The sequence below is a fragment of the Dama dama genome, chromosome 21 (genome assembly GCF_033118175.1).
Source record: "Dama dama isolate Ldn47 chromosome 21, ASM3311817v1, whole genome shotgun sequence".
Lineage (NCBI taxonomy): Eukaryota > Metazoa > Chordata > Mammalia > Artiodactyla > Cervidae > Dama > Dama dama.
The window spans coordinates 32,275,339-32,301,740 of NC_083701.1; the positions used below are offsets into that span (position 1 = coordinate 32,275,339).

General features: G+C 41.0%; 1 protein-coding gene across 2 annotated transcripts in view; it reads left to right on the top strand.

Annotated features, from left to right (window-relative positions):
- Positions 1-646: 646 nt before the first annotated feature.
- The window catches only part of C21H8orf34 (chromosome 21 C8orf34 homolog), a 357,039-nt gene continuing 331,283 nt past the window's right edge, over positions 647-26,402 (top strand). For both annotated transcript variants that reach the window (XM_061123439.1, XM_061123440.1), the window contains exon 1: positions 647-973. In XM_061123439.1, coding sequence (XP_060979422.1) covers positions 647-973 — 327 coding nt within the window. The remainder of the gene's footprint in view (positions 974-26,402) is intronic.

The window sequence follows — 26,402 nt, forward strand, 5'->3', positions numbered from 1 at the left end:
CTTTGGGTGTCTGTACTTTGGGAGTTTTCAGCGGGATGCTCAGCCCACCGACCTGCTCTAAGCCAAGCCAGACGGCCTGATGGACGGCTCCTTCATGTTCGTGGTACACCCTCAGACCCACGCTCCTTCTCACAACTCTATCCACCTCGGACCCTGAGCTGGTGGAGGTGCGAGGAGAGGCTCAGAAGGAGCGGTGGGGACGACCCCATCTCTGAATGCCTTTGCAGCTGCCAAGGAGTAGCCAACAAGCGCCAGATTTATGTGCACTTTGAAAGAAGCATCTCCACCATTGGCTTTCCAAGCGGCGCTGTCGCTAGGGAGCGGCGGGCAGGGCGAGCCGAGACCCGGGAGCAGCCCGGGCGGGTGTTCCCGTCACTTGGGCGAAAGCGCCGCCGCGGGCGGGTGCGGACACGCACGCACACGCGCGCTCCCCGCGGGTTCGAGCCCCGCCGCCCCGGTCCGCCCGAGGGCGCCCCCCCCGGGCGCGTGCTCTAAGCAGAGCCGCACCTCCCGGCTTGCCGCCCGCCCCCTGATTCCCGCCGCCGCCGCCGCCCGGAGGAGAAAGGAAGCGGGTGCCTCCGCTCCAGGTCCCCCGGCGCGGGCGCTGCGGAGAGCTGCGGGCTTGGGGAGGAGGAGAACGCGGTGAATGAGTGCCCGCCTCGCCTCCGAGTTGTGTGAGTTGGCGGCGCCGCGCCCTGGCTTCCGGCTCTCGGCGCCCCACGCGCTCGCGGCTCCCGCGGCTGCAGCCCACGCCCGCGCCAGGAGCCCCAGCTCACCGCTCCGGCGGAGCCGAGGCTCCCGAGCTCCCGGCCCGGCCCCGGTCCAGCGGAAAGCAGGGGTGTCCCCTGGCAGAGGCGCACGGCCGCGCGCTCTCCCGCTAGCTCCGTGGCCCTTCGGTCTCTCCATGGCCTCGCATCAGCAATCCCGGATCCAGGCTTACCTGGAGAAGAACAGGATCGGTCCGCTGTTTGAGGTGAGGCGCTGGCGTGCGGGCGGTCCCGTTTGTCTTAGGAAGAAGGGATACAGAACACCCCGGAGGGAAGGACGGGGAGAGAAGGGAGACGCCGGAGGGGCGCCCCCGTAGCCCCGGTTCTGTGGCATTCGCTCTGCCCGGGACAGGTGTCCTGGAACGCGGCCGCGCGGTCACCTCTTCGGTTACCTGGGCGCGGACAGGTGAACTCTGGAGGGGCCAGCCTGACCCAGGCAGGGATAGTTTGAGGTGTCCGACTGTCCTGTTCCGCTCACCACATGCACAGGGGCCCGGAAAGGCTGAGACGGATGGATGCACACACTCAGTCTTACACACGCTCACTTTTTTCCTGGAATTCACACTGTCTTGCGCGTTGCTTTCTTTTTTTTCCTCTTCCAAATGTGGGCAGTAGTAGAACCCGAAAAAGGTGGAGGAGGTGCTTAGCAGTGGGATGGAATAAGGTTAACCGGGAGAAAACTGAATTGGTAAGGAGTAGATTTCAGCAGGTGCGGGCGTGTTGAATGAAATTGCCCAGCTGAGGCGCTGACATTGGTCTCTGGATGGAAAAAAAAAAACCCCTTTGCATTGCAGCCCCTACCTGTGCTGGGGAGGGGGCGGGGGGAAGAAAAGGGGGCGGAGAAAGGTTCCGGAAAAGCTCACGCATATTTATGGGAAGGAGACGTGGGGCTCTGAGCTGTTTTTTTTCTCGCCATCGGAGAACTGATGACAAAATACTGTAGGAGAAAGGAAGAGCGGGAGAACAGGAGAGAACGAGGACTGAAACCCACACGGGCAGAGCGTCCCGCCGGTGGCCAGGGCTCTGGGCAGCTGCAGAGACCGGCGGGGAGGGGGTCCCCACGGCCCCCCGTCCTCTCCGGTTCAGCCGTCCAGTTGGGCACCGATCTGCCGTGAGAGGATGTGGGGAGGCGGTCGAGATTCCCCACCCCTCACAATAAACCCCAAGACATTGTGGTCATTTTTGAATTTTACATGACCACGGTGTTTTAAGTCTGAAACGCGGCAAGAGGAAGAGCTAAGCGGAGCATGGAGCTCCTTCGCCAGGATTGATGAAAGGAGAATGACAACTGCAGGAAAAACAAGGATGGAAATTAATGTCCCATCACAAAAAGGGAGCAGACAAGGGTGTGATCATAACGGGGTTCACATTACCAAGATTTTCTAGATCTCTTATTTTTCTGATCAACTTTTAAGTTAAGGATGTACTGTCTTGAGATATGCGACCGTTATTTCAACCCAAACTCATTGTTGTATTCATAAAGTTCTACAGTATATTTCTTGAGTCTTGTTTTTGCCAAAAGTGTGAGCAAAGGAAGTCCACAAAAGCAGAGTATTAAAAGAGTATTAACAGAATTGCTGGAGCTACTTGAATTCCTTTCTTTGCCTTTAGTCTAAAGATTAGAGACTATATACAATTATGTATATATATATTAAATTATGTATATACATATACTAAATATACCTACGTATATTTAAAGGAGAAACATAATAACTCTCTGTGGCACAGTTGATTACATCAAAAGAAACATAAATACATTTGGAGTGTTTCTTCTCTAGAACATGTAGTTTACCAAGAAGAATAGATGAATTGTTTTTAATAGATGCTGTTGGTGTTTGTTAACTTTTAAAATTCCCCAGATTCTCTCCAAGTGATAATAATAGAGTTTGGAATATATGTAAACTTTCTACATAATTAGGAAACAGATCCAACTTGGTTTTTATTAAATGTTCACATTTTCAGGTGCTGACTAGCTAGTTCCACTGATGAATTGTAAGTGATGGTAAAATTGTATCATGAAGTGTTAGACCTCCTCACTAAAAAACAAACAAGGACAGAATTATACACTTTGTATTTTACTGATTTGGGGGAGTAACATATTACATATACTCCTCCATTAGCTTGGATTATAGTTTGAGTAGTTAATTTTTTAAGGTAGATGTGCACTTTATTTTTTTTTTCCATTTATTTTTATTAGTTGGAGGCTAATTACTTTACAATATTGTAGTGGTTTTTGTCATACATTGACATGAATCAGTCATGGATTTACATGTATTCCCCATCCCGATCCCCCCTCCCACCTCCCTCTCCACCCGATCCCTCTGGGTCTTCCCAGTGCACCAGGCCCGAGCACTTGTCTCATGTATCCAGCCTAGGCTGGTGATTTGTGTCACTCTAGATAATATACATGTTTTGATGCTGTTCTCTCGAAACATCCCTCCCTCGCCTTCTCCCACAGAGTCCAAAAGTCTGTTCTGTACATCTGTGTCTCTTTTTCTGTTTTGCATATAGGGTTATCGTTACCATCTTTCTAAATTCCATATATATGCGTTAGTATACTGTATTGGTCTTTATCTTTCTGGCTTACTTCCCTCTGTATGATGGGCTCCAGTTTCATCCATCTCATTAGAACTGATTCAAATGAATTCTTTTTAATGGCTGAGTAATATTCCATGGTGTATATGTACCACAGCTTCCTTATCCATTCGTCTGCTGATGGGCATCTAGGTTGTTTCCATGTCCTGGCTATGATGTGCACTTTAAATGATTAATGGGAGAAAATGGATAAGTTCTCTTCTACTTGAAGAAGAGTTCCTTATGCAACAGTTTTTTTAATCATGAGAGAGCTTAGTTTTTGAAAGTAGAATTACATACGCTTTACAAAATTGGAAAATCTCCTCATACTAGAAAATTAGTGAAACTAGTGTAAAATGGACATATTGATCTATCATTCTCCTCAAAGCTCTCAGGACTTTAGTTAATGGTTCTCATAAAAATTGCTTCAGGAGATCAGAACAGGAGCTGAAGCATCTGAATTTAGGAGGAAGTAGCACAAAGGACTGTCACATATTTAATTCTTGGGCCACATTGTAAGAAACAATGATATAAGCTAAAATCTCCATTTACCGATCACAGATTGAAATCATTAGGTCATGCCAGGTTTTTTTTCTCTGTGCTTTGTTATGATGTGTGTGTGTGTGTGTGTGTGTGTGTGTGTGTGTTGAGATGCTGGAGTTGTTGATATGGGCTTACTTTAGTTGTGAAAATATACAGAATCAGTCTGTACCTTCCCTTTACAGACCTTGTTAGGACTGTTTTAAGAAAACACATTGGAGTGAGACACTTTAAAGACAGCACATGAATGTGACTTAATAGCAAGGGTAACATATACTGGTAGGGAGATCACTTGTATCTTTTTTTAACCTGTACAGGTTATTTACTTAGTTAATTTCTTACTTAGTTTACTTATTTCTAACATTTTGTCACTGAAAATTATTGGTTGGGATGGTGCTCGGGGCAGTCATATATCTTGGTTCAAGCGTGGTCACACTCACAAGGTCACACTCTTGTGTGTGTGGGTTATCCTCACACTGACACACACAAGTGTGGGAAATCCTACACCATACAAAATCACTTGTATGTGAAATCTAAAAAAGAAAAATGATACAAATGAACTTATTTACAAAACAGAAACAGATCCACAGAAGGAGAAAACAAATGCATGGTTACCAGAGGGGAAAAGGGGGAGGAAGGGATTGATTAGGAGTTTGCAATCAACAGATACACACCACTGTATATAAAAGAAATAGCAAGCTATAGCACAGAGAACTCTACTCAATATCTTGTAACAACCCATAATGGAAAATAATTTGATAAAGATTATATATTCATATATATATATGCACATTGTCATATATATATGAATCACTTTGCTGTGTACCTGTGTACATTGTAATCAACTGTACTTCAGTTTAAGAAAGCAGTGGTAACAAGGCCACCCCTGTAATAAAATCCATGCCAAGAGACATCATAATGAAATTTCTAGGGAGCAAAGAAGAGATTAAAATCTTGAAAGCAGCCAGAGAAATGCAACATTATCCCTATAGAGGAAAAAGCAATTAGAATGGCGCCCAATTTCTCATCATACCCATGGAGGTCAGGAAGCAATGGAATAGTATTTTTCAAGTGCTGAAAAAATATAAAAAGAATCTAGAATTCTATAGAGAAAATATCCTTCAGAAATGAAAGGGAAGCCAAGAGAATTTGTCACCAGCAGTCCTTCCTGAAAAGTATGGCTAAAGGAATTTCTCTAAACAGAAAGGCAATGATAAAAGAAGAAGAAAGTTTAGAACATCAGGAAAGAGAAAGAACATGGAGAGAGCAAAAATACAAATGAGTACAGATAATACAAAAATGAGTACAGGTAATACATTTTCCTTCTCCTCTTGAATTTACTAAATTATGTCTGATTGAAGTTCTAATTATGACAATGCCAGATGTGGTTCTAAATGTATATAGAAGAAATACTTAAGAAAACTGTATTATTAATGTAATCAGGGAAGAGAAAGGGGGTACAAAGGAGGTAAGGTTTCTGTTCTTCACTTGAGCTGGTAAAATGACACCACCTGTTGATTAATGCTGCATGTATAATATAATATGTAGTATGTACATGCCTGCTCAGTTTCTCAGTTGTGTCTGACTCTTTGTGACCCCATGGACTGTAGCCCACCAGGGTCCTCTGTCCATGGAGATTCTCCATGCAAGAATACGGGAGTGGGTTGCCAGTTCCTCCTCCAGGGGATCTTCTTGACCCAGGGGTTGAACCCGAGTCTCTTGTATCTCCCATATTGACAGGCAGATTCTTTATGTAACACTGTGCCACCTGGGAAGCCTCAGTTCAATTCAGTTCAGTTGCTCAGTCATGTCCGACTCTTTGTGACCCCATGAACTGCAGTATGCCAGGCCTCCCTGTCCATCACCAACTCCTGGAGCCTACCCAAACTCCATTGAGTTGGTGATGCCATCCAACCATCTCATGCTCTGTAGTCCCCTTCTCCTCCTGCCCTCAATCTTTACCAGCATCAGGGTCTTTTCAAATGAGTCAGCTCTTCGCATCAGGTGGCCAAAGTATTGGAGTTCCAGCTTCAACATCAGTCCTTCCAGTGAACACCCAGGACTGATCTCCTTTGGGATGGACTGGTTGGATCTCCTTGCAGTCCAAGGGACTCTTGAGAGTCTTCTCCAACACCATAGTTCAAAAGCATCAATTTTTCAGTGCTCAGCTTTCTTCACAGTTCAACTCTCATATCCATACATGACCACTGGAAAAACCATAGCCTTGACTAGATGGACCTTTGTTGGCAAAGTAATGTCTCTGCTTTTAAATATGCTATCCAGGTTGGTCATAACTTTCTTTCCAAGGAGTAAGCGTCTTTTAATTTCATGTTTGCAGTCACCATCTGCAGTGATTTTGGAGCCCCAAAAAATAAAGTCTGACCCTGTTTCCACTGTCTCCCCATCTATTTCCCATGAGGTGACGGGACCAGATGCCATGATCTTAGTTTTCTGAATCTTGAGCTTTAAGCCAACTTTTTAACTCTCCTCTTTCACTTTCGTCAAGAGGCTTTTTAGTTCCTCTTCACTTTCTGCCATAAGGGTGGTGTCATCTGTATATCTGAGGTTATTTATATTTCTCCCGGCAATCTTGATTCCAGCTTGTGCTTCTTCCAGCCCAACGTTTCTCAAGATGTACTCTGCATATAAGTTAAATATGCAGGGTGACAATATACAGCCTTGACGTACTCCTTTTCTATTTGGAACCAGTCTGTTGTTCCATGTCCAGTTCTAATTATTGCTTCCTGACCTGCATACAGGTTTCTCAAGAGACAGGTCAGATGGCCTGGTATTCCCATCTCTTTCAGAATTTTCCACAGTTTATTGTGATCCACATAGTCAAAGGCTTTGGTGTAGTCAATAAAGCAGAAATAGATGTTTTTCTGGAACTCTCTTTCTTTTTCGATGATCCAGCGGATGTTGGCAATTTGATCTCTGGTTCCTCTGCCTTTTCTAAAACCAGCTTGAACATCTGGAAGTTCACAGTTCACATAGTGCTGAAGCCTGGCTTGGAGAATTTTGAGCATTACTTTACTAGCATGTGAGACGAGTGCAATTGTGCGATAGTTTGAGCATTCTTTGGCATTTCCTTTCTTTGGGATTGGAATGAAAACTGACCTTTTCCAGTCTTGTGGCCACTGCTGAGTTTTCCAAATTTGCTGACATATTGAGTGCAGCACTTTCACAGCATCATCTTTTAGGGTTTGAAATACTAGAGCAAGTAAAAAATCTGTACCACAAGATGCCCTCAAAAAATATAGGTAAATAAAAATGAAATTTTTAAAAATGTAAAAATAACTAACAGAAACAGGAAAAAGGAGAAAAAAAGAGAGAACAAACAGAAAAACAAAAAAACAGGGCAGGCTTCAGTCCTAATATGTCAATAATTGAATGCAAATGGTCTGAATATACCAGTGAAAAGACAGATTGTCAAAATGGATTAAAAACATGATCCAACTAAATGCTATCTCTGAGGAACTCATTTCAAATATAAATATGTAAGCAGAATACAAGTAAAAAGATGGAAAACATATGCAGACATCAAGAGAAAGCAGGAATGGCTATGTTAATGTCAGATAAAGTAGACTTTAGAGGATAGAAAATTACCAGAGACAGGAATTGTCATTGCATAATAATAGAAGGGTTAACCCGCTAAGAGAAAGAGCAATCCTGAGTGTGTGTGTACTGAGCAGCAGAATTACAAAATGGATGAAGCAGAAACTGATAGAACAAAAAAGGAAAATAGACAAATCTGTAATCATAGTTGAAGATTTCAAAACCCCTCTCTTGACAATGGAAAGAACAATTTGACAGGAAGTCAGAAATGCTACAGGAGAAAGCAACAGCACATCAGATAACAGGATCTAGTTGACATTTGTAGACTGCTCTATGCAACAGCGGCAGAAAACACATTCAAGTTGCATGGAATGCATATAGAGACAGACCGTTCCCTGAGCCACAAAACAACCCTCAGTTGAAATCATACACAGGTTTTCTCCATCACAGTGGGATAAAACTAGAAGTCAGTAATAGAAAGAAAAGAGGAATATTCCCCCAACACTGGGAAGCTGTACATCACACTTCTCCATAATCTACTGGTCAAGGAAGAAATCACAAGGAAATAAAAATACATCAAACCGTGAAATAGAAGATAAGTTAAAATTTGTGAGACGCAGCTCAAGCAGAGTGGAGAGGGAATTTTATAACACTAAAATGCATATGATAAAAAAGTGGATGATGTGACTGACCTAAATAAGACTGCTCTTTCTATACCATTCCTCTGTCTACTCCTAATAGTAGAGGACAGTCTAGCCAATGAGAGAGAGGGCCCTTCTTCTGCAGTTAAGGGTATGTGACCATCAGTAAGGTGATAACAGTAAGGATTTGTTCATATATCATGTCTTGAATCTAGAAGTAGATCTTAAGTTCCTGAAGGTGGGAAACAAGTGCCTCCTGCTTTATTGTGTATCTCTTCAAGTGTCTGGTGGGGCCCAGACTATAAATCAGGTGGTCAGCTGACGTTAAACAAAATTTTATTCAGTTTGTTTAATTGAATTAAACAAAACATTATGTTGTGTATATTTTTCCTTTCTATGGAGAAAAAACATTGAAGATAGAACCAGCTAGCAAATACCATCTTGATGTATATTCCTTTAAGACCTAGAGCAAAATATCCCACATCCCATTAATTAACCTTTATGTACAGTAAATAACTTATAACTATGTACTTAATTACCACATTCACTTTCAGCTTTCCGCTTTTTAATATCTGCTTCCTAGAGAGGGCCTGATAAATTAATTCACACCACTCTACAAGGCTTAGTGCATGAGTCCTCCCTCTCTCAAGTGCATTTGCATTTAACGTGGCGGAAGATACATGACACTGTCATGTTGTTGTTCAGTCTCTCAGCTGTATCTGACTCTTTGCGAGCCCATGAATTGTAGCACACCAAGCTTTCCCTGTCTTTCACTAGCTCCTGGAGTTTGCGCAAACTCATGTCCATTGAGTCAGTGATGCTGCCTAACCATCTCATCCTGCATCGCCCCCTTCTCCTCTTGCCTTCAGTCTTTCCTAGTGTCAGGGTCTTTTCCAATGAGTCAGCTCTTCGCATCAGGTGGCCAAAGTTTTGGAGCTTCTGCTTCAGCATCAGTCCTTCCAATGAATTTTCAGGGTTGATTTCCTTCAGGATTGACTGGTTTGATCTCCTTGCAGTCCAAGGGACTCTCAAGAGCCTTCTCCAGTACAATTCAAAAGTATCAATTCTTTGGCACTCAGCCTTCTTTTTAGTCCAGCTTTCACACCAGTACATGAATACTGGAAAAACCATAGCTTTGACTATATGGACCCTTGTCAGCAAAGTGATATCTCTGTTTTTAATATGCTGTATGGGTTTGTCATAGCTTTTCTTCAAGGGAGCAAGTGTCCTTTAATTTTGTAGCTGCAGTCACTGTCTGCAGTGATTTTAGAGCCCAAGAAAATAAAATCTGTCACTGTTTCCACTTTTTCCCTATATATTTGCCATGGAGTTATAGGACTGGATCCATGATCTTGGTTTTTTGAATGCTGAGTTTTAAGCCAGCTTTTTCACTCTCCTCTCTCACCTTCATCAAGAGTTCCTCTTTGCTTTCTGCCATTAGAGTGGTACCAACTGCATTCCTGAGGTTGTTGATAATTTTCATGGCAATCTTATTTCTAGCTGCTTATTCTTCCAGCCTGGCATTTTGCATGATGTACTCTGCATGTAAGTTAAATAAGCAGGGTGACAATATACAGCAAGAATACTGGAGTGGTTTGCCATCGCATACTCCAGTGGAACATGTTTTGTCAGAACTCTGCACTATCACCCGTCTGTCTTGAGTGTCCCTGCAAGGCATGTCTCATAGCTTCATTGGGTTATGCAAGCCCCTTCACCACGACAAGGCTGTGATCCATGAAGGGGGTGGGTAGTAGACTAAATAGTTGTCAGTACATGTATGAATGAAGACAATCAGGACCAACCTGTCACATCTCAAAATTATGGTTTGTGTATGAGTTATATTTTGTAGTAGAAATCTGGAAATGTTCTCAGTAGTTTGTGGGAGATTTCACTGTCTTGAAAATTCATCACAAGTTTGTCTTTTCAACAGCTATTAAATTCTTCAGTGCATCATGTTTGGAACTTCATTTCTACTCCTTTGGTACTTATTTATTGGATGCTGTATTACATACTGAGAAGTATACATTTATATAAAAGATTTCCTATCCTCAAAAACTCCTGTATATTTATTAATAGAAAAGACTGATACACTTGGGACACTCTGAACCATTCTATTCTGATAATTTTGCAGAAGCACACCTTGATTTTCTTGGTGCTTGGTCCACTTCATGCTCGTCAATATATTCCATCATTATACTACAAGAAGTAAAAAATTCATATTTGAAATTCACATTTAGAGATTAGTTTTCAAGAAATTTAGCCTTGAAATCAAGTATGTAAATCAAATAAGGTAAAGGGCAGATTTGTTAATAGAGTAGCTTCTGTTGTTATTATTTTTGTTCCTGAAAGTTCTTAGCAACAGGAAGACATCTAAACATGAATTAGTAACAGTATCTAAATCATCTGATAGTTGGATAGTGCTCTAGTGAAATACATGAATAGTTTTAGGTTGTAAGTTGTTCCTTTAACATAAAAAGATCCGTTTCTTTTTGAAGTGTAACCTGGAACATACAGGAGTGTATTCCTTCACTGTTTGAACATATTGATCTCAATTCATAGTGATCAAGCTGTATTGAATTGAGAATGCATTTGATATGCCTATACAAGGGGCTTCCCTGGTGGCTCAGAGGTTAAAGCGTCTGCCTGCATTTGCCTTTGTCTGCCTGCAATGTGGGAGACCTGGGTTCGATCCCTGGGTCGGGAAGATCCCCTGGAGAAGGAAATGGCAACCCTCTCCAGTATTCTTGCCTGGGAAACCCCATGGACGGAGGAGCCTGGTGGGCCACAGTCCACAGGGTTGCAAAGAGTCGGACTCGACTGAGCGACTTCGCTTTCTTTCACTTTCACTTTCATACATTAAAATAATGTTTCTATTTGTATAGAGTGAACTCTATTGTATAAGACATTGTAGCTGCATGTTTTTGAGACATTAATTCACTACTCTTGTACTCCTAAGAATTCTCTCCATAGAACCTAGTGTTGTTTTGGTTATTTCACCTTTTCCCAATACATTTTTTACTTCCCAAATATAATAACCATCTTAACATTATATAAAATTATAATTTAAATAGCTACAGTTAATTAAACAGAGTATTATTCTATTCTGACCAGAAATATTTCTGGAAACATTCCCTAGTATCTTTCCTCTTAGTGATATAACAGTGATATGAAAAACAACACTGTTAAAATATGCAGCTGGAGGTTTCCCAGGTGGTCCAGTGGCTAAGACTCCACACTTCCAATGCAGAAGGCCCGGGTTCTATCCCTGGGCAGGGAACTGAGTCCCATGTGCCACAGCTGGGAGTTTACATGCTGCAACTAAAAAGTCCATATGCCACAACTAAGACCCTGGACTGCTAAGTGAATAAATAAATACTAAAAATATGTACATATATATATATGTGTGTATATATATATGTTCAGTTGAAAAGTCATGTTTGCTGCTTTGTGATCCCATGGACTGCAGCATGCCAGGCCTGCCTGTCCTTCACTATCTCCCAGAGTTTGCTCAAATTCATGTCCATTGAGTCAGTGATGCTGTCTAACCATCTCATCATCTGCTGCACAGGTGACAAATACTCTGCTTTTTGGAAGCTCATAGAAAGTCTTAGCTTTTGCAGAATTATTTTCAGTCTAACCCTTGCTTAACATTAAGACATTGAGGCCTGTGTACACTTGGCTACATCTCATTGCTGCGATCTAGAGATTGGTCAGAGTAACTCTGACCAAGACAGAAATCAGAGTCACTCAGTTTGTGAATAGTTCAGTTTTGAGAAATAATATTTAGAGAAGAATTCCTGAAGTGCGTTATGTTCTCAAGTTATTAAAAGTGTATTTTAGGATACAGTTAGTTGAGCAATGATTTGGATACCCGGTCTGCATAAAGTTGCCCCATGGAAGAATTACTTTTGCTGAGCTGAACTGTGGAGTGATTTCAGAAACTGCTACTGAGAGTCATTTTTCAAATTAGACCATGCAAATGCATAGTTTTGTCTACTATGGGATGTGTGGAGTGGCATGCTCATCACAGTAGGCAACATCTTTTGTAAGAACTACTGCACATTTTAACAATGTCAAAAATAGTATATAAGTATTCTGAATTGTGTACCTAAAAGTATTTCCTCCTTCCTTTTTTTTTCTTTGGCATAGGTTTCTGGAAAACTCATAGCCTAATGGTAGTCAGAATGTAGGCCATTATCATAACGACTCATGCACTCATTCTTTTTCCCATGCTGTCATTTGTTTTACTTTGTCTTTTCCCTCCCGCTTTTTGTTAATTCCATTTGATCATAATTTCTGCTTCTTTGGAGAGTGCTTTCAATTCTTTCTGAAATAAGACTGAATACAAGTTTGATATAAATCATAAAGTGACCCACCCATAATCTGAATAAATTAGGTGCTTTACAGGACACATTTGAATGATGTTCCCTATTGATACACACTCTCACTGACTTTCTTTTTGGAAATATTTCTTTGGCTTCTTCCAGATTGTTGAGGGAGAATTTATTTGCAGGATGATGTCTCCTGGGATGAGTCTATTGAGGAGCAGAAATGAAGCTTCCTAAAAGGCAAGATCTGAGACTCAGGGTCTTTGCTTGATCTGTTTTCTCTGCTTGCAAGTTTTCCCCTCAACATCTCCTGTGCTGGCTTCTCTTCCATTCAGAAGTTTAAATATCTCATCAAAGAGGCTCTCACAGATAACTTTTGTTGTTTTTTTTTTTTTTTGCCATACCACTTGGCTGGTGGGATCTTGGTCTCTTGGCATTGAAAGTGCAGAGTCCTAACCACTGGACTACTAGGGATTTCCCACAGACAACTCAGTCTAACAGCTTCCCAGTTAGTCTCCATCATGCAGCACTATTTTATTTCCATACTCATCAATCTCTGGCATTTTTTCTTATTCATTTGTTCAATATTTGACTCTCCCTTATAAATATATCCTCCACGAGGAAAGGGACTTGGTCTCCCTTGTTCTGACTTACCCTGGTGATGCACAGTAGCCCATTTCTTGCAGCTGGCTTTCATTCTTATTCCTCTAAGCAAACATTTAAAAAAAGAGTTAAATAAACCTCTCCCCAGGTAGGATATTTTAGAGCCATTAAAATGTAGAAGAAATGAGTTCAAGATTACATTTGCAATATCTTTATAACTGTATTCGACATACAAAAAGAATGGAAATAATAATGGTTTATAGTTTTTATATAAGTTGATAGGCACTTTTTGCTCCCACAAACTATCCAATTTTTCAAGCTCTCTCTGTATTACTGCACTGTTTCTTATTTCTTTTAGTATTAAGTTCTTTATTTAATATCATTTTGTCTTCTAGAGGCCCTTACTGAGGCCCATGCAAGTATTGTATTTGCATGTTAATAGTACTTTTCTTGCCAATTAGAACCTTCATGGAGAGTTTTGGCAGAGGTTGGGAGGAAAACACTAATAGAGTTGATAAAACCAGAAATGATGATGTTAAGAGGACGGGAGCAGGTAGAGTGAAAATGAGGACCAGGTGAGTAGAAATGGTACCAGGTGGGGAAGTGGAAAGGAGTGAGTCAAACATTTTCAGAAACAACCCTTGAATCATGCTGTACCCACTTCCTCAGTTTCTCTTTTAAGCACTTTATTAACACAGAACTGTGGATTTTACCTGCTAACTGGCTTCACAAAACTCTATATTTCATCCTGTGCACCAGATCCTTGTCAGAATACTCAGGAATCAATTGCCCTAAGCATGAAGAGGCTTTAAAACTGAGCTAACCTCAAGAACGTGACCAAAAGCTTTATAGAGGAAATACACTGCATTTCATTTGGACATTAAAAGCAAGACTGGTCTTCCCTGGTAGCTCAGATGGTAAAGAATCTGCCTGCAATGCAGGAGACCCGGGTCAGTTCCTGGATCAGGAAGACCCCCTGGAGAAGGGAATGGCAACCCACTCCAGTATTCTTGCCTGGGAAATCCCGTGGACAGAAAAGCCTGGTGTGCTACAGTCCACAGGGTCGCAAACAGTTGGACATGACTGAGCGTCTGAAACTAACTAACTTACTTATAAGGCCAGACTGAAATCTGCTGTAACATCAATGGGTTGATGCATGGCCAACCCTACAGATATTTTTGAGTGGATACTATCTGAAAGGCTTTTCTATGTAGAACATCTTTTAGGTGCCTTAAACTCGAAGTGACAAAAAAGGAGCCAGAACATCACAAGAAGTCCTACTCTCCTTGTGTCTTTGTTTCAGTGGTGGTTTAAGAATTATTCCCAAGACCCAGATATCTTTCTCTCCTCCCTTTCCTTCAACAAATATATCCAGTGAATTATCAAATCCTTTCAGTTAGGTCTTGTGAAAAGACTCTCATGTAAAACACTTCCCTTTCTCTTTGAATCATTGCCAACATAATCCTGGCACCTGCACAAGTCCATCATATTGTCCTGTCCTGATCCATTCTACATGTGGCTAACACACTGCCCATCCAAAGAGTGATATTTACCGTGTATTTCTGTACTGAAAAATAAATATATGGGCTCTCTGATGGTTCAGCAGTAAAGAATCTACAATGGAGGAGATGCAGGTTTGGTCCATGAGTCAGGAAGCTACCTTGGAAAAGGAAATCACAACCCACTCCAATACTCTTGCCTGGAGGGTCCCATGGACAGAGAAGCCTGGTGGGCTGCAGTCCATGGGGGTTGCAAAAAGTCAGATGCAACTTCGTGACTAAACAGCAACAACAAAATACACTGTTCTCCACTCACTGTGGTCATGCCTCTTAAACAAGAGCATGCATTCATTATAGCAGATGTCTATAACCATGAACAAAATGTAAGGTTCAGGAAAATTTTCAAAGTATTCAAACTTTAGAGAATTTTCAAGCTTGCATTGTGTCATGTTTGGCACTGCATCCAGGTGATAAAATCACAGGGCTGCGCCTCTGAAGATGCAAAGATTTTGAAACACTGAATTATGGGATAAATTCCAAACCAGGGTTGCATTAAGAGTCCTCCAACATCTACTTAATCTTGGTTTTCATCGTCCCTTCAGTGGTAGCCAGGCTAGTTTGTCCAGTTGCCCCAGTACATGCAATATTAAGTCTTTGCTTGACATTCTTTCTACATGGAATATTTTCCCTTTCTTCTATAATGTAATAGACTAGGTTCCTTGGGAAGCATAGTCTGAAGTGGAGATTTGCAAGCAGAGGTTTAATTGTGGGATGCTCATGGGAGCAGCAGCTTGAAGGGAGTGAGGGAAGTGAGTTTGAGTAGAGGAGGAAGTAAGAGAAAAGTGGGGCTTTCTGGGTAGCTCAACTGGCAAAGAGGCTGCCTGCAATGCGGGAGACCTGGGTTCAATCCCTGGGTGGGGAAGACCCCCTGGAGAAGGGCATGGCAACCCACTCCAGTATTCTTGTCTGGAAAATTGTTGCAAAGGGTCAGACACAACTGAGTGACTAACACACACGCAGGAAGAATATATTCCAAGGCAGTGACAACAGAATCCTTAGCTGAGCACATAGGGAGGATTACCTCAGGAGTCCTGGAACTGGGAGACCCCTCAGGGTTGTTACAATAAAAGCCTAAGGGTCAGCCCTTTGTGTTCCAGTCATTAGAAGCAGGCTTCCAACAGAGAGAGAATGTGATCTTGGATGAGGCAGCTGCCTCCTGTGCAAGGACAGATCTGGGCAAGGCCTCAAGTGAGAGCCTTTCAGAGTCAACACTCCTGGCAGAATGAGCTTTTGTTTTTGAAGGAAGGATTTGGACACATACCCCAATGTCTACTGCAGCAAGTCCCTTACATACGGATGAGTTCTGCTTTGCTTTAAGTCCAGCAAAGTTGGCATAGGTACCCAACTAATGCAATTGACTATATGGTACTTTACTGTAATAGGTTTATAATATTTTTAACACAAATGATACATTAAAAAACAAAAACAAAAATAAAGCATTTTTAATCTTACAGTAGGTGTCAAGCGCTTCATTCGTGTCTGACTCTTTGAGACCCTGTGGACTGTAGCCTGCCAGGCTCCTCTGTCCATGGGGATTCTCCAGACAAGAATACTGGAGTGGATTGCCATGCCAGACTCCAGGGGATCTTCCTGATCCAGGGGTCAAACCCATGTCTCTTAAGTCTCCTCCATTGGCAGGTGGGTTCTTTATCCCTAGTACCACCTGGGAAGCTCCAGTCTTACAGTATAGTACCTTGAAAAGTACAGTAGTACAGTGTAACAGCCGGCACACAAGGGCTGGCATCGAGCGACCAGGCAAGAAGAGTTACTGACTGGAGAAGGGAGAGGAGGTAGGACATGGCAGAGCTGAAGGATCCAGCAGTAGGAGACAGACTGCAATTTCACTCACACCTGCCTTTGATGGAACACATGTTTGCATCTTTGAAAGTTTGCGACTTGAAGGTCTGAGTGTAGGGAATTTATTGTACCTTCCCTTTTCAACATGAGCCACTCACCAGGGTATAGTTAAGCTAAGCCTCTTTCATTAAATATGTTTGTACTCTCCTAATTTCCCTAGATTTTCCATTTCTATATACTCCTATTGCATTTAGGGGCCAAGCCACTCATTTTTGTGGTTAACCACGTTGTTACATCACTACTTTCTGGGTTATGATTTGTCTTTCTAAACATATTGTTGGCTTTTTCCTCTATTTTTTTTTTCCCAGAGTATCTAACTTGTAGTATAGGCATCATAAGAAGTTAATTGAATGCTTGTTAAATGAATAAATGCGTAAAAAGAGCATGGTCTACAGAAACAGAAAGTAGTCTTTGCTTTATACACAAAGCAGGCAAAACCTTTCGATTCTTTCTAAGCTTCACAATGAGAAATATGCAAAGACCTCAAAGAAGGTTAAAAGAAGATCTGCAGAAATAAAAGGAATTAAAATCAATCAGCTGTGTGAGTCAACTGATCCCCTTATTTGTGTGTGTGACAGACTGATTTGGATTTTCTTTTGTTTATAACAGAAGAGTCCTAGGTTATCCTTGTAGGTACAAATGTTGTAATTGGTATAAAGTTAAAACATGTCTGTTTATATGACTCCATTCAATCTATGTGAGCATGAGGAAGATGAGGCAGAAATAAAGGGCATCGTTTTCTGTTTGTTGAAGTGATTGCCTTCTCTCTGTCTTGTGGCTTCTTTGGTGGCTCAAATGGTAAAGAATCCGCCTGCCGATGCGGGAGACCGAAGTTCTATCGCTGGGTTGGGACGGTCCCCTAGAGAAGGGAATGGCTACCCACCCCAGTATTCTTGCCTGGAGAATCCCATGGACAGAGAAGTCTGGCAGGCTACAGTCCAAGGGGTCAGAAAGAATCGGACATGACTGAGTGACTAAGTACACTCTCAAAGGGTTTACATCTGAGTTTCTTAAATGGAGGGTGTTTTTTTCTTTTTTGTCTCATAATGTCTCATATTGACTAAATAATGAAGATTATTCATTAAAACCATAGCATATGTACAAATTAATTCTCAACTTGAAGTTTTCTTCATTAACCTCGAGATTTTATCATTGAATATCCAGTGGAGTCCACACTTGCTTTTCATTAATGTAGAACAAATGCATCAGTGAACTATAGATAGATAAATTAATCATTCTTACTCTATGCTGGACCAGTGAAGATGCTAGCAAATCTATATTGATCAGTTTGCTTTCTTCTGTGTTTTAGTATATATTTGAAAGTGCGATTTGGGAAGACTGTTGAGCTTGATGAAGACCTGACACAGAGGGTTTCAGGTCTGACCTGTTCTGTGAAAGAAGCATGAGGAGGTGTTACCACTGCTCATTTTCTGAGATTGGACTAGAAAGTGGATTTCATTATGATGAAAGAAGGTTTTAATTTTTCTTTTAAATGTACATCTAGGAACATGCCAAATTCCCTTATTTATATTTATTTAGCCTGAAATTATTTTGAATTTTCCTTTGTAGACAGCCATATTGTTTATGAAAATGATAGTGTCATTTGTTTCTTTCTAGTCATTTTAAGTTTTCTCTTTTTTTCCAGTCTTCATATGATGGCCGTTATTAGTGAAAAAAAGAAAAATGGCCATTTCTTTCTTTTCAATCTCAATAGTTTTTGTCTTTTTTTTTTTCTGTCTTATTCTCTTGACTAAGATCTCTAATACAGTGTTGAATAGAAGTGGTAATACTTTATGTTTTTTGACTGTGTCCTCATTTAAGAAGAAAAAAGCTCTGGGAAAGACTAGAGATCTCTTCAAGAAACTTAGAGATACCAAGGGAACATTTCATGCAACGATGGGCTCAATAAAGGACAATATGGACCTAACAGAAGCAGACGATATTAAGAAGAGGTAGCAAGAACACACAGAAGAACTGTACAAAAAAGATCTTCACAACCCAGATAATCACAATAGTGTGATCACTCACCTAGAGCCAGATATCCTGGAATGTAAAGTCAAGTGGGCCTTAGGAAGCATCACTACAAACAAAGCTAGTGGAGGTGATGGAATTCCAGTTGAGCTATTTCAAATCCTGAAAGATGATGCTGTGAAAGTGCTGCACTCAATATGCCAGCAAATTTGGAAAACTCAGCAGTGTCCACAGGACTGGAAAAGATCAGTTTTCATTCCAATCCCAAAGAAAGGCAGTACCAAAGAATGTTGGGACTACCACACAGTTGCACTCATCACATACGCTAGCAAAGGAATTCTCAAAATTCTCCAAGCCACACTTTAACAGTACATGAACCATGAATTTCCAGATGTTCAAGCTGGCTTTAGAAAAGGCAGAGGGACCAGAGATCAAATTGCCAACAACCACTGGATCTTTGAAAAAGCCAAGAGAGTTCCAGAAAAACACCGACTTCTGCTTTATTGATTACGCCAAAGCCTTTGACTCTGTGGATCACAACACACTGTGGAAAATTCTTAAAGAGATGGGAATACCAGACCACCTTACCTGCCTCCTGAGAAATCTGTATGCAGATCAAGAAGCAAGTTAGAACAAGACATGGAACAAAGGACTGGTTCCAGATTGGGAAAGGAGTACGTCATGGCTGTATATTGTCACCGTGCTTATTTAACTTATATGCAGAGTATATCATGTGAAATGCTGGGCTGGGCGAACCACAAGCTGGAAACAAGATTGCCAGGCGAAATATCAATAACCTCAGAGACACAGATGACACCACCCTATGGCAGAAAGCAAAGAACTGAAGAGCCTCTTGATGAAAGTGAAAGAGGAGAGTGAAAAAGTTGTTTTAAAACTCACCATTCAAAAAACAAGATCATGGCATCCAGTCCCATCACTTCATGCAAATAGATGGGGAAAAAAGTGGAAAACAGTGGGAGAAAAGTGGAAACAGTGACAGACTTTATTTTCTTAGGTTCCAAAGTCACTGCCGATGGTGACTGCAGCCATGAAATTAAAGGACACTTGCTCCTTGGAAGAAACGCTGTGACCAACCTAGACAAAATATTAAAAAACAGAGACTTCACTTTCCCAACAAAGGTCTGTCTAGTCAAAGCTGTGGTTTTTCTAGTAGTCCTGTACGGATGTGAGAGTTGAGCTATAAAGAAAGCTGAGTGCTGAAGAAGTGATGCTTCTGAACTGTGGTTTTGGAGGAGACTCTTGAGAATCCCTTAGACAGGAAGGAGATCAAACCTGTCAATCCTAAAGGAAATCAGTCCTGAATATTCATTGGAAGGACTGATGCTGAAACTGAAAGCCCAATACTTTGGCTACCTGATGTGAAGAACTGACTCATTGGAAAAGACCCTGATGCTAGGAAAGACTGAAGCCAGGAGGAGAAGGGGACGACAGAGGAAGAGATGGTTGGTTGGCATCACTGACTTAATGGAGGTAAGCTTGAGCAAGCTCTGGGAGTTGAGGATGGACAAGGAAGCCTGGCATGCTGTATTCCACGGGGTCACAAGGAATTGGACACGACTGAACTGAACTGGTTTAAGAAGAATGATCATTGCAACGTTAGAAGACTGGTTTTTTTAAAAAACCTTTAATGAACTTAGGGAAGTTTACTTTTTTTAGTAGATTGCTAGGATTTTTATATTAGAAGTTGAGTTTAGTTATATTTAAAAGTCTCTCTTTGTTTATATTGAAATTAGCATACGATTTTTCTCCTTTATTCTATTAATGGGGAGAATTGTACTACTAGATTTTATAATGTTAAACCAACTTTGCATTTCTGGGAGAAAATGTTTCTGATCAAAAGACATAATCTGTTTTTTGTATTGCTGAATTTCAGTTACTAATATGTTGCTTGACATTTTTTCCTTTCACTTTTAGAAGTTTTGAACTCAATTTCTTTCCTTTGCTGTTATCTCAGAGAAAATAGGATGCATGTTTATCTTAAAATTTGAAATTGAGCAGTATCGTTACCTTCTTCCTGAATAATGCAAGAACTTCCTGGATAATGCTTTGCCTCTAGCCACCACTTTCCTCAGCTTGTATACTGTTGCTCATTATTTCAATAATTCTTCTTTTTTTTAATTTGCTTCAGGCTCACAAAAGATATAGGTAACAAATTCCTTAAGTCTTTGTACACATTTAAAGATGTTCTTTCACATACCTCTCCCTCGACATCTCTGAAACCAACATTTCAGTTCTGTCCTGAATCATGCTGTTATCCACTGTCCATAAATCAGTGGTGCCTGACTTCTGGCAATGGATCAGTTCAGTGGAGAAGTAAATATTCTCAAAGTTTGGGGGTCCTTCTGCCTGACTTTCTAGGATACTTCTGAGTGGACATATAATACCTACTGATTTTATGCCACTATATCATGCAGGACTAGGTCTAAATCAGTCTCGGGGGCTTTTGTTTTGTTTAGTGAAGGGCTCTCCATGAAGACATATGTATAAATTGAGGGAAAGCAGGAATGTAGCCTGAGTGTGTGCCGGAGGAATCTGGGCTACCTGCACATGTAACTTGCTTGTGCCTTCTGGATTGCTGTGCACATTCAGTCTTCTTGTCTGGGGACTTCCGTTGAGGGAGGTCCAGTGGTTAAGACTTCACTTTTCAATGCAGGGAATGCAGGTTTGAATCCCTGGTTAGGAAGCTAAGAATTCCACATACCTTGTGTCCAAAAAATCAGAACATAAACAACAGAAGCAATGCTGTAACAAATTCAATAAAGACTTAAAAGAAAATCCTATGGTTTGATGAGTCAGAGAATACCCAGTTCATGATGGGCAGCTTAAGTCTTATGGCCAGTTCATGTCCCAGAGTCAGGTGTTCTTCAAGGATCTAGTAAAAACCAGGAGGTATATCTCAAAAGGGAACTGGTTACCTGGAGAAGCAGACAGGGCTTTACTAAGGATGCGTGGGAATCTGTGCTGTGATTCTCCTGTGCAGGCTTGCCAGCCACTCAAAGCAGCATCTCTCACCAGGCACAGGCAAGTATTGTTGGGTCTACCAGAGTCTGAGGATTGAGTGCTGGAGCCGTTTGCACTGAAGCTGGACCTGCTGCCGGGTATGATCTTGCTCTGCACTCCAGTCACAAAGGGCATCTTGGGAGTTCCTTGGTTGTCCAGTGGTTAAGAAAAAACTTTGCTTTCCAATGCAAGGGATGCAGGTTCAGTCCCTAGTCAGGGAGCTAAAATTGCACATGCCTGGCGGCCAAAAAAACAAAAACATAAAACAGAAGCAATACTGTAACAAATTCAATAAAGACTTTAAAAAGGGTCCACATCAAACATATCTTTAAAAAATGGAGGGGCATCTAATGGATTGCTCAGTATACTGTGGTGTACAGTACCTCCTTCCCAGGTGGCTCAGTGGTAAAGAATTTTCCTGCCAACGCAGGAGACGCAGGTTTGATCCCAGGGCTGAGAAGATCCCCTGGAAAGGGAAATGACAACTTACTCTAGTATACTTGCCTGGGAAATCCTATGAACAGAGGAGTTTGGCGGGCTATAGTCCATGGGGGTCACAAAGAATTGGACACTACTGAGCTCACACGCACATACCAAAGTCCAAAGAGGGCATGCCCATCTGTCCTGTTAGCTGGTGTGGGTGCAGCATTTTTGGAGAGAATATCCTGAAGGATGAAGGGTTCCTCAGAGACCTCCTGCTATTGGTGTAACTTTAACAGGAAGCCAGCTGACAAAGGAAGTGAAATTTTCAGAGTCCTAGCTTCTATGTTATTGAACAGAATATAGACAAATGGATTTGTTAAGAAATAATAATTTCATAATTGGCATAAAGATATTGTCTCTTGGCTTGGTGTGGCGGGGCGGGGGCTGGGGGGTTGTGATACTGTGGAAGGAGGAAAAGAGAGGAGGTGAAACAGCCCAGCACTCCCGATTCATAGGAATTCTCTTCAAAGAGTTTTTTTCTCCCTAGCTTGATCTTACTTTGGCTATTGTACTAATGGAGGTTGAATCAGTTTGACCCTTAACAAGTCCTACTGTTATCCTATGCCAAGTCTAGGCATAGCTTCAAATTGTATTCCTGTTCTCCAAGGAAACAGAATGCACACCTGTACATATGTGAGTGCTGAGTTGCTTGAGTGGTGTCTGACTCTTTGTGATCCCATGGACTGTAGCCTGCCAGGCTCCTCTGTCCACCGGATTCTCCAGATAGGAATACCAGAGTGGGTCGCCATTTCCTCCTCCAGAGGACTTTCCTGACCCAGGGATTGAACTCATATCTCTTATGACTCCTGCGTTGGCAAGTGAGTTCTGTACCACTAATGCCACCCGGGAAGGCTGTGTACGTACATGCATACATAAGTAGGATATTTATTATAGGAATGGACTCATGTGATTACAGAGACCAAGAAGTCCCATGGTCTGCTGTGCTGTGTGGACGCTGGAGATGCAGGGAAATCAAGGGTGTGATTCATTCTGAGTCCAAAGGCTTGAGAACCAGAGGAATGCCAGTATTCAAAGTTTGGTGAAGTTGGATGTCCCAGCTCTAGCAGAGAAACTCTTCCCTCATTCTGCCTTTATTTTCTGTTCAGACCTTCAAGGGATTGGATGATGTCCATCCACCTTGGTGAGGACAGTCTTTTTTACTCAATCTACTAATTCAAATACTAATCTCCTATGGAGACACCCTCACAGACACACTCTGAAACAATGTTATATATCAGCTATCTGGGCATCCCTTAGCCCAGTCAAGCGGACACATAAACGTAGCCATCACAGTTTTCAGTAGGGCTTCCCAGGTCTTGCTAGTGGTAAAGAACCAGCCTGCCAATGCAGTAGATATAAAAGACTTGGGTTTGATTCCTGGGTTGAGAAGATCCCCTGGAGGAGGGCGTGGCAACCCACTCAAATATTCTTGCCTGGAGAATCCTGTGGACAAAGGATCCTGGCAGGCTATAGTCCATGGGGTCACAAAAGTCAGACACAACTGAAGTGACTTAGGACAGCACAGCAGAGCACAATATTATAAGGTTTCCTTCTCATCCACTGTTCTCAGCTTTAATGGTTTAGCCAAAATTTCTGAGACAGATGGGACTGTCTGTTCTACATCCTATTACTTTGGTTAATTTAATAATGGACTTTATTTCCTTTTGTTAAGTCACAGAATATTTTATTTATAGCAGCACATGGGCAACATTTACAGTATATTTTCTCTCTCTATTTATTTTGTAGTAAATATATATTTTTGAGTTTATCATCCAATCAGTAATCTTGGTATATCATATAGTTAAAATAAATATGGCATTCTTATTATTAGCAAAGACATTGTTATTATTAGCAAAACCAAAATTATGTAATTCTTTATTAAATAATGATTATACTTTAGACATAATTATACTTTTCAATGTGATGCTTATATTAGAAATATATGTCTCTTCTGGTATGTTGTATATAAATTTATAGTAAATACTGAATGGGAACTCTTATACCTTAATACTCAGCTTCTCTTCTCATGAAATCTAATTAAAAATAAAAGTTTTTCCCCATTTCTGACTCTGGCACAGCAGCTGTGAATCTATTTTATTATTCATATTAGGATTTATTGTAGTTCAAAACTGACCAGATATAGATATTCTTTGAGCGTCCAGCTATCCACCAAACACAGATAAAAATATTTGAACTTCCTCGTAATTACTCGACATGAGCTTTGAGATTGAGAGTGAAGCCTCAAGGACACCACATAACTCCTAAAATATTAGCATATCTCTCTCAGTTCTTCAAGGTCCCATATGTGAAACACACTAATTAAGTAAAGGTAGTTATCTTTATCATTCACTTAAAAAAAATAAATGATCTAGGCTTAAAGAATTTAAATAATTTTCCGAAGATCGTATCTAAGCGCTAAAGTTGGAGTTCTTCCTTAGGGGAAAAATACTTGGACTTTCATTAAAAATTGTTCAAATACCAATTCTCCTTTCACTAGGAGTGTGGCATTGGGAAGTTACTTAACTCTCTTAACAGCTATTGCATTAACCTGGCAAGGAATCTGGCTGTAACATGGGAGACGTGGGTTCGATCCCTGGGTTGGGAAGATCCCTTGGAGAAAGGAACATCTACCCACTCCAGTATTCTGGTCTGTAGAATTCCTTGGACTATGTAATCCAGGGGGTCACAAAGAGTTGGACATGACTAAGGGACTTTCAGTTTAGTCAGGGGAAATATTCCCTATCTTAGCGGGTTGTTATAGGGATTAAAAAAGGATATATATTTTGACCTAGTGACTAGTGCAAAATAAGACAAAGATAGACAGTAGTTTTCTTTTCTCTCTTTGTTTAGAAAAGCATGTTATAGAATCAACATCAGTAAGATTCTTTGAGATGTTTTTCTGACTCTTTAGCAGAAATTGTTCTGTGATGACTCATCTGTGTCTTCTTAATTGGACTTAATTTTATGTCCCCTGGGAGTGAGATTTTATTTATGTGAAGTAAGGTGATGTAGGAAATTGAATTTTTGGCATAGACCTTGTCTCCATCACGTTCTAACTCAGTGGTTTCAGAATGTTTTGATTGTGCAACCCTATTCATAAAATGGTTTCTTTATGCATCCATGATATTTATGTTCATGCATAAACTGTAGGCATGTACAATTGTATCAGTACATTTTATACATAATAAAACACATGTAAATTAGGACATTTTCTAAAGTAATAAGTCAAAGTAGAAATTCTCATACTCTCTATTTCCTAACAGATGGTCATGTCCGCCCTTTTAGGAAACTACTGCTCCAACCAATAAGTGGGCATGTACAGCATTATTGTGATGCAAACTCATTATATAGTATGTTCATATATTTATTTCTGCTTCTATTAGTTTTCTGATGCCTTTCACAATTTGGTCAAACCCCAGAAAAGAAATGGGATGACCCAAGACGAGTTGATCTTTCAATCATGAAAAATGATTTATGAAGCATTTGCTATAGAGTGGTTCCCTGGGAATATTATTTTCTCTGGGAAAAAAAGCACAGACTACTTAAAATACATGTTTTGCTGTATTGTAATCTAGGAATTGGGCTTCCCTGATGGCTCAGTGGTAAAGAATCTGCCTGCCAAGCAGGAGATGTGGATTCAATCCATGGGTCAGGAAGATCCCCTAAGGGAGGAAATGGCAACCTGCTCCAATATTCTTGCCTGGAGGATTCCATGGACAGAGGAGCCTGGTGGGGTTCTACAGTCCATGAGATCTCAAAAGGGTTGGACGCAACTTAGCAAATAAACAATAACAACAGTCTAGGAATTAGTATCTATTAGTGCCCATCATTGGGCTAGATTTTAACTGGTACAAGTGTGATTGTACTTAAAGACACTTCATATTTTAGATAATACGTGGGTGTGTTTGTCTAGATTGCCAAGTAGTGAAGAGAATGGGCTTTAAGAGTCAGACATGTCTAGTTTGAATCAAGTTTTTTAAAGTTTATTTATTTGGCTGCACCAGGTCTTGGTTGCGGTACAGGATCTTTTGTGGTGGTGTAATCAGAGACCTGACAAATTGGAATCATACAATTTATTTCCTGGTTAATTCAGTTATTTGTTTAACAAATATTTGTTGAAAACCCTGTTTTCTTTTTTTTTTTCTTTATGAATCAGTCTTCAGAATAAATTCCTTGCTCTCTAACTCCCCCATGCATTGATTTATTGGCCAAGATGATATTTAAATTTCCTCTGTAACCATGGAGAGAGATCCTTTGAAGATGGAGTCCATGGTATGCATAGCAGAGCAGAAATGCAGAAATGACCAAGTCCTTGCATGGTCCTCGGTGATATTGTTGAGCATTCAGTCAACCAGTCTGAAGTCTGTCAAGCTGAGAACTTTCAGGTTGAACAAGCCAGTGACTCCCCTTTATTCTTTAAACCAGTTAGAATTGGATTTTCTGTCACTTGCAACTCCAGACATCTTAAACAATATGCATATATGATCGATAAGTTGGAGGATA